The sequence below is a fragment of the Schistocerca gregaria genome, chromosome 1 (assembly GCF_023897955.1).
Source record: "Schistocerca gregaria isolate iqSchGreg1 chromosome 1, iqSchGreg1.2, whole genome shotgun sequence".
Classification (NCBI taxonomy): Eukaryota; Metazoa; Arthropoda; class Insecta; order Orthoptera; family Acrididae; genus Schistocerca; species Schistocerca gregaria.
This window is the reverse complement of record NC_064920.1, coordinates 1,013,950,529-1,013,966,584: the sequence shown is the minus strand read 5'-3', so window position 1 is coordinate 1,013,966,584 and position 16,056 is coordinate 1,013,950,529. Positions and strand designations below refer to the sequence as shown.

Sequence of the window (16,056 nt, the reverse complement as noted above, 5' to 3'; positions counted from 1 at the left end):
GGACAGCGGATGACTGGAAACAAATGATTCGGAATGATAAACCATGCTATACTCCATGGCAATTTGAGGGTAGGATTTGGGTTTGGTGAATGCATGGAGAAAGTTACCTGTCATTATGTGTTGTGCCAACGCTGAAGTACCTAACAAAACACTATATGCAGAAGGATATGAATACATTTTACAGTCTTCTGTACAATTCACATTAGCGGAACAGTTCGGAGATGATGACTGTTTGTATCAATATGACAATAGACACTGTGGTAAAGTAGCATCTGTAAGGCTATGGTTTGTGGACAATAACATTACTGAAATGGACTGGCCTGCCTAGGGAGCCAACCTGAATTCAATGCAACACCTTTGGCACGTGTTAGAATGCCAACTTTCCTTCACACCCCAGACCCTACCATCATTACTTTCTCTTGTTTCAGCTCTTGCTCTGGATGAAGCATGGGCTGCTATTGCTCCAAAGATAATCAGACACCTCATGGAAGTGCCCCAGCAGAGTTAGACAGATAAAGGTGAAGGGTGGACTCATCCCATATTAAAGCCCACTAAAGGTGTCCAGATACTTTTGATCAGACAGTGTACTTGTTCAAGAGTATAACAAAATAGGAAAATGTATACAATCGATAATGGTATTATAAATTTCAGTTTGACTTACACTAGTGACAGATGATGGCTCTACGTAATTTGGGCACTCACATTAATGATTTGCATCAAACATCATATAATGTACTGTTTTGCAGAAATACACAGCCCAATTAAAAACAAAAAACAAAAAAAAAACTGAAGAATCGTAAAGAAGGGTGGAAACAAGTAAACCTTCACAGACAGAGCCATTATGTGATGTTATTTCTGTGGTTACAAATTTGAGTCAAATTTGCAAGAACTTGGCAGCATGAACTTTCTTATCAGTATGACATTGAACCACCTCTGGGGCCTGAATGAATGCACTTATTTGACTAAGAAGGTATCATAAAGCCATTGTATCCTCCCTTGAGGCAAGCTGGTCCACAACTGCTGAAATGGTCCTGGATACACTAGTACTGGGACTGTGCTGGTGCAAGCTGTCACCAGCACACTGGTTGACAAAGATGAAGTGCAAAGGTCAATTAGTAGGCACTGGCTTAAGCACGCCTGTTACAAGAGAAGCCAGAGACACATTCACAAGCAACACGCCACCAATGTCTTCTCAACAGCATGCATTTAGGCCGCTGCCGACCGGAGGGCCTCATTCACTCACTGACTCAGTCATCCAGTTGGCATCTGTCAGTTTATTTGCAGAGCAGGTTTAGTTTGTCACAGGCTACGACAGTACATAGTGACCAAATTAGTGACTATAGCAGGACTACTACTTTACATCAGTCTGCAAGAGGTCTATTACTGATGAGCTCGTACCACAAAAAATGGACTCTAAGTAAAACTTCTAGTTCATGTAAATAAAGAACAGTATTCATCCATGTGTGCATTTGTGTTGTAGAAAGAGGCTTCTGGCCACCAAAAGCAATAACCTCTTCCTTGCGGTACAATACTCTACAGGGATGGAGTTTATGTTCAAGCTCATTCTATACACACTGTATTGGGGACAGATCTGGTGATCTTGCTAGTGATGGGACAACCTCAACATCATGTTGACAGTTCATGTGTAGATGAGCACTGTGCCCCAGTAAAATGATATCATGATGCTATCACTAGAGAGATAATGGATGAGGATGCAGGCTATCCATCACATTCCTTTGTGCCAGCAGAGTTCGCTCAATCACTTCCAGCCATGACCTGAAATCTTACAGGATGGCTCCCTACACCATAACTCCAGGAGTGACACAGCTATGCCCCTCCAAAGCATGGGATGATACTTCCTTATTACAGTTGCTGCTAGTCTCCAATGACACAACTCAGATGGCAGGCAAAGATGTTAAGGGGTTACCAATGGCACAATATGGCAATCCTTTCTTGTGGTGGTGTGAGAACCTTGATGAGGAGTATGGCTGTCATCACATTCCCATGAATTCCAACACAGATCCCTCTGTCAAGTCTGAATACTCCATAAATCTGGATACTGCATGATTTGACCAGCTGGCCAAATGGAGACCAACTGTGTAGGGTGCAGATAATGCTGCCTCAGAGAAGTACATGGCATCTCCACATCCTTCACAGTAATGACTCAAGGTCTGATGCTGTTCACACCCATCACCAGGCCTGATAACAACACTAAACACAACAACACTAATACACTCTGGTGGTTGACCTAACTGTCACAGAGATCTGTAATTCTTAATCATTTACATATTCACTGATGGAGTGTACCTGTACAAAGTTACATTGACATCCGATCACGTCTTTGGAGTGCTTCACTTTGTCAGGCAGAGTATGATATGAAATATGAGTGCATAATGTCACCCATGTTACCAATATGTCTGAATAATATACAGAAAAGCATGTTGCAGAATTGAATGCTTATTTTTTTTTCAAACTATGTAAAATAAATTGATCAAGACAATTTGCTTATGTATCAATTTTGGCAGCTCAGACCGAGGTCAGACAAATGCAGCACTATCTATTGATTGTTTACAAAGCCACAGAAGTTATTGTTTTGGTGCAGTACTGATTTGATTGTGCACAAAAGCTAGCAATAAAGCTTTTGAAAACCATTGCCATCACCAGTTGTAATACGTTTTCTGTGTCCAAAAGTATATACAGCTGCCTCAGTTCATCATGAGGTGTACTTACTCTATAGGTCTATAATAATGAGTGAAGAAAAGATTAGACAACAGTGTCATGACATTAAAAACTGGCCATACCAACGTCCATGATGAAAAGCAAAGTTGCAGATCAGGTATTGCCACTGATGAAACTGGGCAACAAGTGGATAAAAAGCTATGATCTAATTAGGAGCTGGTGCTTTGGGTGCACTCTGCATACACCAGTATACACACAACTGTCACAGAAAAGCTCAGATCACAAACTGTATGCAACACTGGGCCTGACGAACATGAGGGGCAAAAATGACAAGCAGACAAGGATTTTTGGACTGCTATCAACAAGTCCCAATCCATACTCAGCAACTATCTTGCACTGGAAACAGTAATGGCTTAGTGGACAATGATGTGAAGATGATGAGTGTTTTTGGACTGCTATCAACAAGTCCCAACCTCTTACCCAGCAACTATCTTGCATTGGAAACAGTAATGGCTTATTGGACAATGATGTGAATATGATAGGTATAAGAAACTACAGCAATGCTACAAAAAATGCTTAGAGATGAATGATGATTATGTGGAAACATGAAGCAGATTTGTAGGAAACTAAAACTGCGAATAAAAGCTCTTTCTGAATAAACACTTCCCTTTTTATGACCGAGCAACCTTTACTTTTCAAATACATCTCATGTATGCACAAGGTGTACGACCATGCCCATACAGCTATTTTACAGATGTACAAAAAATTGACTGCTTCATACTTCTCTGCACAAGACTTCTGTTTGCATTCAAATTAACCATACAACAAAATTATATTAATTATCACATTTCATGTAGGCATTGTTCTCTGTAAATCTATTTTGTTATTGTCCAAAAAATGAATGCTTTTCATAAGAACAATCCTTACCTTATGACACCAAAATGCATAGTAGACCCCAGACATGTAAATTGCCAAAAGACTGAGAGCTATGCCAAAAAGATCAAATGAAAGGAAGCAAAGGTAATCTTTTTCTGACCGGCAAGAAAAGGTATGATAAAGTGATGACAGTATCATACATATCTGGAACAAGAAAAAAATATATTACAGTTTAACACATATGGTATTAAGACTTGATTCACAGTCAACATATTCTAGTCTCTCATTCAAAGTAGCACTATTTGCTTTAAAATTTTGTAACAACAATCCTCTTAGAGGGACTTCAATGCAGATTCTTCATGAAAACAACAGCAAAAGGATTGTTGTTATAGGCTTATTTAATTAACTACTATGGGTGAATTAACAAAACTCACATTAGGTTATGTAAAGGAAAACTTCTAAAAACTATAGGAAATATCTGCATGCAGGATTATAGCACATAAAGCTCCCACATGAAGAGCTCTGAATCAAAGCAGCTTATATAACCTTATGTTGTTTCTTAGTAAATGAGACAGTTCATAATTTGATGTATGTCAGTCGGTATTTTCAGCCAAATTCTAACTAAACTTCTACTTCTGCACATTAATCAAGTGACATTGTGTCATCCTGCAAGATTATAAGCGCACAATCAAACACTACTAGCCTTCTATGGAAAAAATTGAGACAAACTGTATGGAGAAACATTCTGCAGCCTTGTAATTTCAGATCATCTTGTTTTCCTTTGTTTGTAGCCTCTTACTAACAAGATGTGCTAAGTAATTTACTAGTAATGATCACTCTGATGACAGAACATTATTTATAACACCTCTCACCTGTAGCTGCTTGATTTGCACTGTGTAGGGGCATATAATACAGCATGTTAATATTAACTTTCAAACTACCATTCTTTTGCTAGTTTTATGTACAAATAAACACACAGATCCACAGTGACAATGACACTGATTGTTGATGAGAGGTTGACCAGGCTGACAGGAGTAGTGGTAATGGGAATGAAGATATGGAGGGAAAGAAGTATGGGCCTATGAAGAGCTCAGGGGAGTGATGTGGGTACTGGGAGATTGGTACAGGAGAAGACAAGTGGCCTTTAGCAGCGGTGGTAAGATGTAGACTGAATCAGCGCCTGTTCACAAACCAAAGAGGGAGGGGCCAGGAGGATATGTAGAAGGTTGAATATTGAGGAGGAATGGTGTGGGAAATGACAAAGAAAAGTGAGGGTAAAGGTAAGAGGATGATGGAGTTCAGTACATTAAGAGCAGCGTGAGAGGATGATAATGATATGGGCAGTGGAGTAGGCATTGAACTCTTTGGTATGGATGTACAGCGTGTCGAGCAACTGGGTGGTCAAGTTTTGTGGTTAACAACAGTTTGGCAGTAGACATTTATCTGGGAAGGCAGGTAATTAGCTGTCAGTCCTCGTAGAATGCAGCAATGTAATTGCAGCACAACTAGTATGTTTGCCCAGGGACCTCAATACATGGGAATGAAAATTTTTAATAAATAAAAGGGAACAAGTTGATGCAGATGAATTTAGGTTCACTTAAAAGAAAGCTATATGAGGTACTGACAATGAAGTGTTATTACTCAGTGGATGAATTCATGCAGGACAATCTGGAAATTTGAGCTGGGTACAATGTGTTACATGTTCCAAGAAATATCCTTATAGTGTTGTTATTTATTATAGTGCTATCATTAATTAATGTAAAAATCATTGTAATTGTTTTATAAATTTTTGACATGTCTCCTGTACACAAACCAAATGGATTGCAAATGTACGTCATGAGATGAATAAAACACAATTCACAATTCACAATTCACAAGGATGCTTTCCCATTTGGGCCTATATTTTACAGAATACGAAATGTCTATGACTGGACTGCAATAGGAGGTAGTAGGTGGGTGTATAGTACAGGCCTTGCATCTAGGTTCTCCATTTGAGAATAGTGCAGGGCTCAGAGCATCGTATAGGTTATTGCATAGGTTGGGTGGGCAACAACCTTTCTTCTTCCCATCTCTCTTCTCTCCCCTCCCCCTGCCCCAAAACTCCTGTCAAATTTAGCACCACTCTCAGTCACTATCATCACAGCTGCAGGTGAAGCCTTTGGGTGTCTGTGTGTATGAGTGTGTAATCTTACATTAAAATAAGAATAACCACTCAAAACCAAATAACATTCTTGGGTGTTACTTGCGTCTGTGTATCATATTAATCAGATAAAGGTGAATGGTGGCCTTTCCTAACTTCTGTTTGGAGTGCCTATCATGAAAATTATGTTCTGTTTGCAAATTATGTTAATATAATAAACAAGAAGTAAATGACATGTTCTCATTTATAATTGCGTAAGAGACACTCTGCTAATTTAACCACAAGTCACTCATGGGGAAAAACAATAATAATAGTGATCATCTCTAACAGCATTGTTTTCAAAATCCCGTTAACCTTATTGAAGTTTCAACATGAATTCAGTATCACATACTATTGTTTCAACTTTACACACAATTCTTTCTTTCCTATTGTGTTTACTGTTTGTATATAAAGAATAAAAAACCGAAGCACGACTCACGCCCAGTACTCACAGCTTTACTTCTCAGCTCAGCTCAGCTTCTCTAGCTCAGATCGTAGAGCACTTGCCTGTGAAAGGCAAAGGTCCCAAGTTCGAGTCTCGGTCGAACACACAGTTTTAATCTGCCAGGAAGTTTCATATCAGCGCACACTCCGCTGCAGAGTGAAAATCTCATTCTGGAAACATCCCCCAGGCTGTGGCTAAGCCATGTCTCCGCAATATCCTTTCTTTCAGGAGTGCTAGTTCTGCAAGGTTCGCAGGAGAGCTTCTGTAAAGTTTGGAAGATAGGAGACGGATACTGGCAGAAGTAAAGCTGTGAGTACCGGGCGTGAGTCGTGCTTCGGTAGCTCAGATGGTAGAGCACTTGCCCGCGAAAGGCAAAGGTCCCGAGTTCGAGTCTCGGTCGGGCACACAGTTTTAATCTGCCAGGAAGTTTCATATCAGCACACACTCCGCTGCAGAGTGAAAATCTCATTCTGGAGTCTTTTTGTTGTTTCTATCTGTAACTCAGCATCTCCGCTATATGGTGAGTAGCAACTTTCCTTTTCATAATATTGTTACATTCCATCCTGGATTTCCCATTGTTTGGTTTATACCTTTCTTTTAAAATGAAGATATAACTTAAACATAATCTTATCTCATAATCTTATCTGTAATAACCTAATCAATAGTTAAATTAATTTTGCAGAATGAATCAGTTGGTTAGACTGCGCGATACAATAGTTTTGTGGATCATTTCAGCTATCTTTGTAGACAGGTGTAATATATACTTTCTTCCAGTCAGAGGGCATACGTTTTTGTTCCATGGACGTTTGTGTATAATGGTTAAAATTAGAGCTAATTCAGCTACAAATTCTGTACAGAGCCCCTGAAGCGTTGTACAATTTCTGTGATTTCAGCTACTTCTCAATGCCACTGACACTAACATCTATATCACTTATCTTTGACATGGTGAAAGAATTAACCTTGGGCTGTAGTTCTGTATTTTGCTTTGTAAAGGAACTTACAAAAACCAAGATCACCATTTCTGCTTTTGCTCTACTATCCTCAATTTCTCCACTCAGGATGCAAACAATAATTGTTTACAACATACCACAGTGGTGTAGGTCAAGTCGAGATGAACAAATTGATATAGGACACTTGGGCTTTATCATATCAGGGAAATGCCTCAAATTGACCTACAAAAGCCACCTAAGCTGAAGTGCACAACAGATGCTTGAGATTTTGGCTAAAATTGCCCTTTAATATTAAAGGAAACTTTAACAGCATAAAATCAACAATTGGTCTTAAATCGCTTGGTCTTAAATCACTTTGTCTGGCCATCTTACTACAAAACTACTGTGCTTTTAAGGGTTAGGTATGGATCAAATTGGTAATGTAATTAGTTTTTATGTAACTTTTACAACAGTCCTCTTTTTTTCTTTTTGTCCCAATATCCTCAACCGTAAGTTTAAACTAATAAAGTTAAGAGAATGAGAGTATATTGAAAATGTTGCATGGTGTAGGTGCTCTTTAGTTAAGGTGACTTTTGTAGATAAAAGTCAAGTTGTTCATTTCGACTTCCCCTACTCCTGTGCAGTACATTGTAAACAGTCTTCGTTTATAACCCACAGAAATCTATACAGATATTACTTATAATTTCTGTATTTTTGAACATATAACTACTTTTCATGAATTTAGCAACACATCTGTCCATATTTGCTCTATATAAATATGCAGTTAATTTATAACTACTTATTCTAAGATTTCTTACCCCTGAGATTATATGGTGGTCATAAAGACAAATGACATCAATTTCTTTCCAATTCCTGGGATCTCCTAAGCAAATCCATTTATTTTATTTCCTTCTAATGTTCTGACTGAACTGATCTGATTTCCCCTACAGGAGCTCTCTTCAAAAAAAATTCTGAAACTTTGTCCACAAAATTTTTCTACACTTACATTTTACTTAATGTACAAAGTCCCCTTCCAAATATTCTCCATCACAACTGATACCCCATTCCCAAAACCACTTCCGCATCTGGAAGAGGTCTTGGTATGACTCCTGCTGGATCGTCTGTGAATTTTCTTTTACCTTGTCTGTCATTGCAAATCTGCCCCTTTCAACAAGGTTTTTAAATTTGGGAATAAAAAAAAGTACGCGGCCAGATCTGGAGAGTACAGAGGATGAGGCAGCACAGTGATATCACTTTCTGTGAAATAGTCACATACGAGCAGGGATGAATGTGTGAGTGCGTTATCCTGATGCAAGACCCATGAATTGTCTCACTACATTTCAGTCTGTTTCCTTCTCACATTTTCTTGCAGGCATCACAACATGTCCTGATGGTACCATCAATTAACAGTTTGTCCCTGTGGCACAAATTCATAATGAGCTAATCCCTCAAAGTCAAAGAAAACTAACAGCATGGCTCTGACATTTTATCTGATCTGGCAAGCTTCTTTGGGTCTTGGAGAACCTTTCCTGACCCAATGTGAAGAATGAAGCTTGGTTTCAACATCATAACCAAAGACCCACATCTCACCATCAGTTACGGCTCTTTTAAGAAACATCTCATTTTCATTTAGGCAGTCCTGTGTCAGGATTTCATGACATGATCCAACTGAAATATCACATTCTTATGCGATATCTTGGAAAGTTGGTCTTGGATTGACATGCACAATTTCACTGACTTTCCTGACATGAGCATCATCGATAGAAGTCGAAGAATCTTTAACTTCTGTCTGGCCATTTTTAGCCATGTGAGCCATTTGTAACACCAAGTACAGCTTAAGCACTCATCACCGTAGGCTTCTTGCATGATTTGGCGTGTCTCTGTAAAGGCTTCCTTGAGTTTCACACACAATTTAATGCAGACGCATTGCTCCTTTAACTCCGTCATATCGAAATTCGCAAACTGTGCGACATAACATTCTACTCAATACAGCACTGAACAATAACTAATAGACACATAACAATGAAAGTTCTGGCAGTTATACATTAAACACATGGGTGTGCATGGAAGCAAACTGCATTTCACTCCAACACCCCAATGGTGCAAAATTATGAATGTTCCGGAATTTTCTGAACAGACTTTGTACTCTTATCAGATGAATAATAGTCTGTCATTTAATCGTCTACAATACTGTCTATATTTAACATGTAACAGTTGTCTTGCCACACACCAATAACTAAAGGCACTTGCCTTTGTGTGCCCCCCCCCCAGATCTGCTGACATATGTTACCATATTAAATAATGTTTGAAATACCTGGAAGCATCCAAGAAGAACTCCTACAATGAATTTGTCTGCGAATGATGCATGGATGTTAAGGAGAACTAAATCATACAGTGTCAGTCCCAAGAATAACATCCATCCAAATATGTGACTCCAAATGTTTATTGTCTCATTTGTCCACCAAAACACACTGAAAAAAATATATTAAAATAAAATATTTTAAGAGATAACATAATAAAAATAAGCACAAAATGCAAATTCCAAAATCTTTATTTTAAATAATTAACATAATAAAAATAGAGCATAAAATGCAAGTGCAAGGTAATGTAAATACGAATGTCTACAGAAAAGTACCGTATTTAAGCCGTGGTCACAGTGGCATCAACAATGGTTACCTTGTCTTCACCAGAGGTTGTCCCATAACATCAGTCGACAGCTTGGTCTCAGTAAGTGAGCTATTCCTCAGTTTTTTAAATTATTATTATGTTTTTTGCGGGTGGGTCACAGTGTTTACAACCTATTCTAACCCCTTTGAGTGTGATGGGTGCCATGGTGCCTCTGTGTTTGGAGGCAAGTGTTGCATTAATAGTTTTGCTATTAACCCTACAGCAGGTGTACCTATGGATAAAATGTTGTTGTTGTTGTGGTCTTCAGTCCTGAGACTGGTTTGATGCAGCTCTCCATGCTACCCTATCCTGTGCAAGCTTTTTCATCTACCAGTACTTACTGCAACCCACATCCTTCTGACTCTGCTTAGTGTATACATCTCTTGGTCTTCCTCTACGATTTTTACCCTCCACACTCACCTCTAACGCTAAATTGGTGATCCCTTGATGCCTCAGAATATGCCCGACCAACCGATCCTGTCTTCTAATTAAGTTGTGCACAAACTTCTATTCTCCCCAATCCTATTCAATACCTCCTCATTAGTTATACGATCTACCCCTCTAATCTTCAGCATTCTTCTGTAGCACCACATTTCGATAGCTTCTATTCCCTACTTGTCCAAACTATTTATCGTCCATGTTTCACTTCCATACATGGCTACACTCTATACAAATATTGTCATAAATGACTTCCTGACACTTAAATCTATACTCGATGTTAACAAATTTCTCTTCTTCAGAAATGCTTTCCTTGCCATTGCCAGTCTACATTTTATATCTTCTCTAATTCGATCATCATCAGTTATTTAGCTCCCTAAATAGCAAAACTCCTTTACTACTTTAAGTGTCTCATTTCCTAATCCAATTCCCTCAGCATCACCTGACTTTACTCGACCACATTCCATTATCCTCGTTTTGCTTTTGTTGATGTTCATCTTATATCCTTCTTTCAAGACACTGTCCATTCCGTTCAACTGCTCTTCCAAGTCCTTTGCTCTCTCTGATAGAATTACAATGTCATCAGCGAACCTCAAAGTTTTTATTTCTTCTCCATGGATTTTAATACCTACCCCAAATTTTTCTTTTGTTTCCTTTAGTGGTTGTTCAATATACAGGTTGAATAACATCGGGGAGAGGCTACAACCCTGTCTCATACCCTTCTCAACCACTGCTTCCCTTTCATGCCCCTCGACTCTTACAACTGCATTCTGGTTTCTGTACAAATTGTAAATAGCCTTTCGCTCCCTGTATTTTACCCCTGCCACCTTTAGAATTTGAAAGAGAGTATTCCAGTCAACATTGTCAAAAGCTTTCTCTAAGTCTAAAAAAGCTAGAAGCATAGGTTTGCCTTTTCTTAATCTTTCTGCTAAGATAAGTTGTAAGGTCAGTACTGCCTCACGTGTTCCAACGTTTCTACCAGTTTTTCCATTCGTCTGTAAAGAATTCGCATTACTATTTTGCAGCTCTGGCTTTAAACTGACAGTTCAGTAAATTTCACATCTGTCAACACCTGCTTTCTTTGGGATAGGAATTATTATATTCTTCTTGAAGTCTGAGGGTATTTCGCCTGTCTTGTACATCTTGCTCACCAGATGGTAGAGTTTTGCCAGGACTGGCTCTCCCAAGGCCGTCAGTGCTTCTAAAGGAATGTTGTCTACTCCCGGGGCCTTGTTTCCACTCAGGTCTTTCAGTGCTCTGTCAAACTCTTCACGCAGTATCATATCTCCCATTTCATCTTCCTCTACATCCTCTTCCTTTTCCATAATATTGTCCTCACATACATCGCCCTTTTATAGACCCTCTATATACTCCTTCTACCTTTCTGCTTTCCCTTCTTTGCTTAGAACTGGGTTTCCATCTGAGCTCTTGATATTCATACAAGTGGTTCTCTTTTCTCCAAAAGTCTCTTTAATTTTCCTGTAGGCAGTATCTATCTTACCCCTAGTGAGATAAGCCTCTACATCCCTACATTTGTCCTCTAGCCATCCCTGCTTAGCCATTTTGCACTTCCTGTCAATCTCATTTTTGAGACGTCTGTATTCCTTTTTGCCTGCTTCATTTACTGCATTTTTATATTTTCTCCTTTCATCAATTAAGTTCAATATTTCTTCTGTTACCCAAGGAGTTCTACTAGTCCTCGTCTTTTTACCTACTTGATTCCTCTGCCGCCTTCACTTCTTCATCCCTCAGAGCTACCCATTCTTCTTCTACTGTACTTCTTTCCCTCATTCCTGTCAATTGTTCCCTTATGCTCTCCCTGAAACTCTGTACAACCTCTTGTTCTTTCAGTTTATCTAGGTCTCATCTCCTTAAATTCCCACCTTTTTGCAGTTTCTTCAGTTTTAATCTGCAGTTCATAACCAATAGATTGTGGTCAGAGTCCACATCTGTCCCTGGAAATGTCTTATAATTTAAAACCTGGTTCCTAAATCTCTGTCTTACCATTATATAATCTATCTGATACCTTCTAGTATCTCCAGGATTCTTCCATGTATACAACCATCTTTCATGATTCTTGAACCAAGTGTTAGCTATGATTAAGTTATGCTCTGTGCAAAACTCTACCAGGCGGCTTCCTCTTTCATTTCTTAGCCCCAATCCATATTCACCTACTATGTTTCCTTCTCTCCCTTTTCCTACTCTTGAATTCCAGTCACCCATAACTATTAAATTTTCATGACCCTTCACTATCTGAATAATTTCTTTTATCTCATCATACATTTCATCAATTTCTTCATCATCTGCAGAGCTAGTTGGCATATAAACTTGTACTACTGTAGTAGGCATGGGCTTCGTGTCTATCTTGGTTACAATAATGCATTCACTATGCTGTTTGTAATAGCTTACCCGCACTCCTATTTTTTTATTCATTATTAAACCTACTCCTGCATTACCCCTATTTGATTTTGTGTTTATAACCCTGTATTCACCTGACCAAAAGTCTTGTTCCTCCTGCAGCCGAACTTCACTAATTCCCACTATATCTAACTTTAACCTATCCATTTCCTTTTTTAAATTTTCTAATCTACCTGCCTGGGTAAGGGATTTGACGTTCCACGCTCCGATCTGTAGAATGCCAGTTTTCTTTTTCCTGATAACGACATCCTCTTGAGTAGTGCCCGCCCGGAGATCCGAATGGGGGACTATTTTACCTCTGGAATATTTTACCCAAGAGGACGCCATCATCATTTATCCATACAGTAAAGCTGCATTCCCTAGGGAAAAATTACGGCCATAGCTTCCCCTTGCTTTCAGCTGTTCGCAGTACCAGCACAGCAAGGCCATTTTGGTTAATGTTGCAAGGCTAGGTCAGTCAATCATCCAGACTGTTGCCCCTGCAACTACTGAAAAGGCTGCTGCCCCTCTTCAGGAACAACACGTTTGTCTTGCCTCTCAATAGAGACCCCTCCGTTGTGGTTGCACCTATGGTACGGTCATCTGTATCGCTGAGGCACGCAAGCCTCCCCACCAACGGCAAGGTCCATGGTTCATGGAGAAGGGATAAAATGTGCCAACCACAAATAACAGTCTTGTACTGTTCCACTGATGGTTTACAAGTGCAAGAACACACCTTTTCCTTTATTATTACTTCAACTAAAACAGTACTGAGTTGTGCTGTCATATATCGAAGTCAGTGGAAACAATATAAAATAAAGAGCTATGTGAGAAAAAATTTCATGATCCATGCAAGAAAATGAGCCAGATTCCAAGCTAGCAGCATAATCCAACAATGAGGCAGTTGCCTATGAGATAATTAGCAATTGGATAAGTGACTGCCTGGGATCTGATACAACTGCGCTGTGTAATACATTGAATGGGTCATTACTGTGCAGGTACATTTGTACGTGGCCACAGAATAATATGACAGTTTATTTTATTACTGTTTATGTGCAGTCACAATATGTCACACAGCCACTACACATTAAAAACCTGCACCATTGTGTGGCATACATGGTTGGGCAGCTTGTTGGCAGTGCTGCACCAAGTGCATCACGACATAGGTGCCAGCGAGTGAACCTTTGCTGAAAAGATAGCAGTATGAGGGGATCTAGTTTTGGATGGCGAATGAGTATCTACCAGGGCTAGAGCTCAGTCGTGGAAGTGGCCGTTGGATTAACTGCATGCCATGGCTGCAGTGGTGGACGGAAAAACACAAGAAAGAGGGTGATGGCCGGAGACCTGCGATACGGCGGGAATGGGAGCAGTTTGCCTCAGGGCTATTTGGCTGGCTGTTACTGTAGCAGAATCTGGAGACAACAGAATTGCCTGTGTGAGTGTGTTACTAGACAGTGCTGTTCTCTTGTGTTGGATGTCTGCAGATGTTATTAAGTGGTGTGCACTGCTGTGTGTACTGTGCGATTTCACCTGTTAAGCACACATTATAAAGCCAGTATTTGCCCTCTAGCTGTGCTTCATATCTGTCAGTTCCAGATTCTCTAAGTTTTTCAGATGCATATTGTTTGGCCACTGGAATTGATGTCATTTGATTTTTTATTATGTTCTATGCAATCAAACCGCTCCTTATTTAGCTGTCGTGCTGTAGGTGATGCTTATTTGGATTGTATTTTTGTTATAAAAATTCTCTTAAAGATTGAAAGTAGAATCTGCTCCTTGTACAATGGTTTTGTGTATAACCTTTAATACGTATGTATTTTATGTCAATTTTCTTTGTTATGAAGTAACACTGATACTTTACTTGTTTTACTGTAGTAGAACTTCATACTGTTACATTAGCATTTTGGTGTTGCAGAAATTCTTGTTGAGAACCTACAAAGCTGATTTGCTTGCCCTTACTGTAACAGTTGTGGTCTTAAATAAAGCAAGCAAAGTTTAAGAGAAGCCTACAGGATTTATTGCTGGCCAACTCCTTCTACTGCACTGATGACTTAGTCAAATCAACTGATATGTATTCATCACTAATAACACCAAATAATGTGAATATCAGTATAATCTGACTTCTGTACAAATTCAATGGGATAATGTGATTAGTTTAAATATGTGTTGTAAAATAATTTTCCTATTTGATGATGCATAGCTACAACAGCCTAAGAATTATCATATGTACCTGGCTGTATTGAACATTTACTTGTTTTGTGACATCAAATTTTAAATGAAAATATGTTTAAGATTTCTTGACTTATTCCACATCCATGATGAACATTTCAGTTTTCTGAGGGTCTTGCACTGAGGGTTGAACACTGCGACCATGACATTGTCTACTGATGCCATAATCTTGAACTTTTTTGGCATTGGTGATCCTTTTTGGCTGAGCTCCATTGGTGCTCTATTGTTGTTGGAACAAAATATTGAAACCTGCTTTCATCACCTGTCACCCCCCTCCCCCCTTCCCCACTCAAAACAAATGCAAAAGCAATTGTTGACAGATGTCCAATCTTCTCTGTTGTGAGCATTCAAGACACCCACAGTTTTTTGTACTGCTCTTCTTGAACGATGGCCGTACACATTTCCGTGATATACCATCTTTACCTGAGAGATGTTGCTGTTTTTTCAAATGATTTTCACTGATTATTTAATCAACCTAATTGAAACGAGTCTCGTTACTTGCTAACATGGTCATCCACTCCGAGCTCTTTCACACATGTTGAGGTTAGCACCACCATTATCCTAATTATGAGCACGAACTACCCAACGTTGCACATTACTGTTGTCGATACAGCCCTCAACCTTCACCGTACAAGCTTTCATTCTTTTATGGATTTCAATCAGAGGCACATTTTCTGTGCTCAGAAACTCAACTAAAGCAAGTTGTTTCTCATGCACCCACATAGTTAAGTTACGCATGGCCATGTTACACACTACAATTTGGAGACCTCCAGTAGCCGAGGGTTGCAATTTACATCATCAAAATGGTAATGTCAACTGAGTAATGTGCATGACTGTAATACCTCAGCTGATATTGAGAAACGAATGAAAAGTCTGGAGGCACTGATTTTCAGCACACAATCATACTTGTCATTGTCACGATGCTGCAAACTCCATCTATCTTGCACTAAACTTAAAATTTTCACACAATCCACCTTTTGTGTATGGGAACATCATCCGATTACACCAAAGAAAATCAACTGGTTTGAATTGTGCTGACTTTCATCCAAAGTCTGTACAACTGGTCAATGAAATCAGTTGCGTGAAGACTGTTCACCTCCTGGCATACTGATTTGAAAAAGATCTCATTTCTTCAGTCAATATCGGTTGTCAATGGATTGCCCTGATGTCTGTGCCACTGTGACTGCAGTCTATTAGTAAAACAATAGTGTCCATCT

The 16,056-nt window shown here is 39.2% G+C and overlaps 1 protein-coding gene across 3 annotated transcripts in view; it reads right to left on the bottom strand.

Moving 5' to 3' along the window:
• The window catches only part of LOC126278814 (progestin and adipoQ receptor family member 3-like), a 202,857-nt gene that overhangs the window by 17,699 nt on the left and 169,102 nt on the right, over window positions 1-16,056 (bottom strand). For all 3 annotated transcript variants that reach the window (XM_049979096.1, XM_049979090.1, XM_049979104.1), the window contains 2 exons: window positions 9,423-9,579; window positions 3,607-3,759 (listed from right to left, as the gene is read on the bottom strand). In XM_049979096.1, coding sequence (XP_049835053.1) covers window positions 3,607-3,759; window positions 9,423-9,579 — 310 coding nt within the window. The remainder of the gene's footprint in view (window positions 1-3,606; window positions 3,760-9,422; window positions 9,580-16,056) is intronic.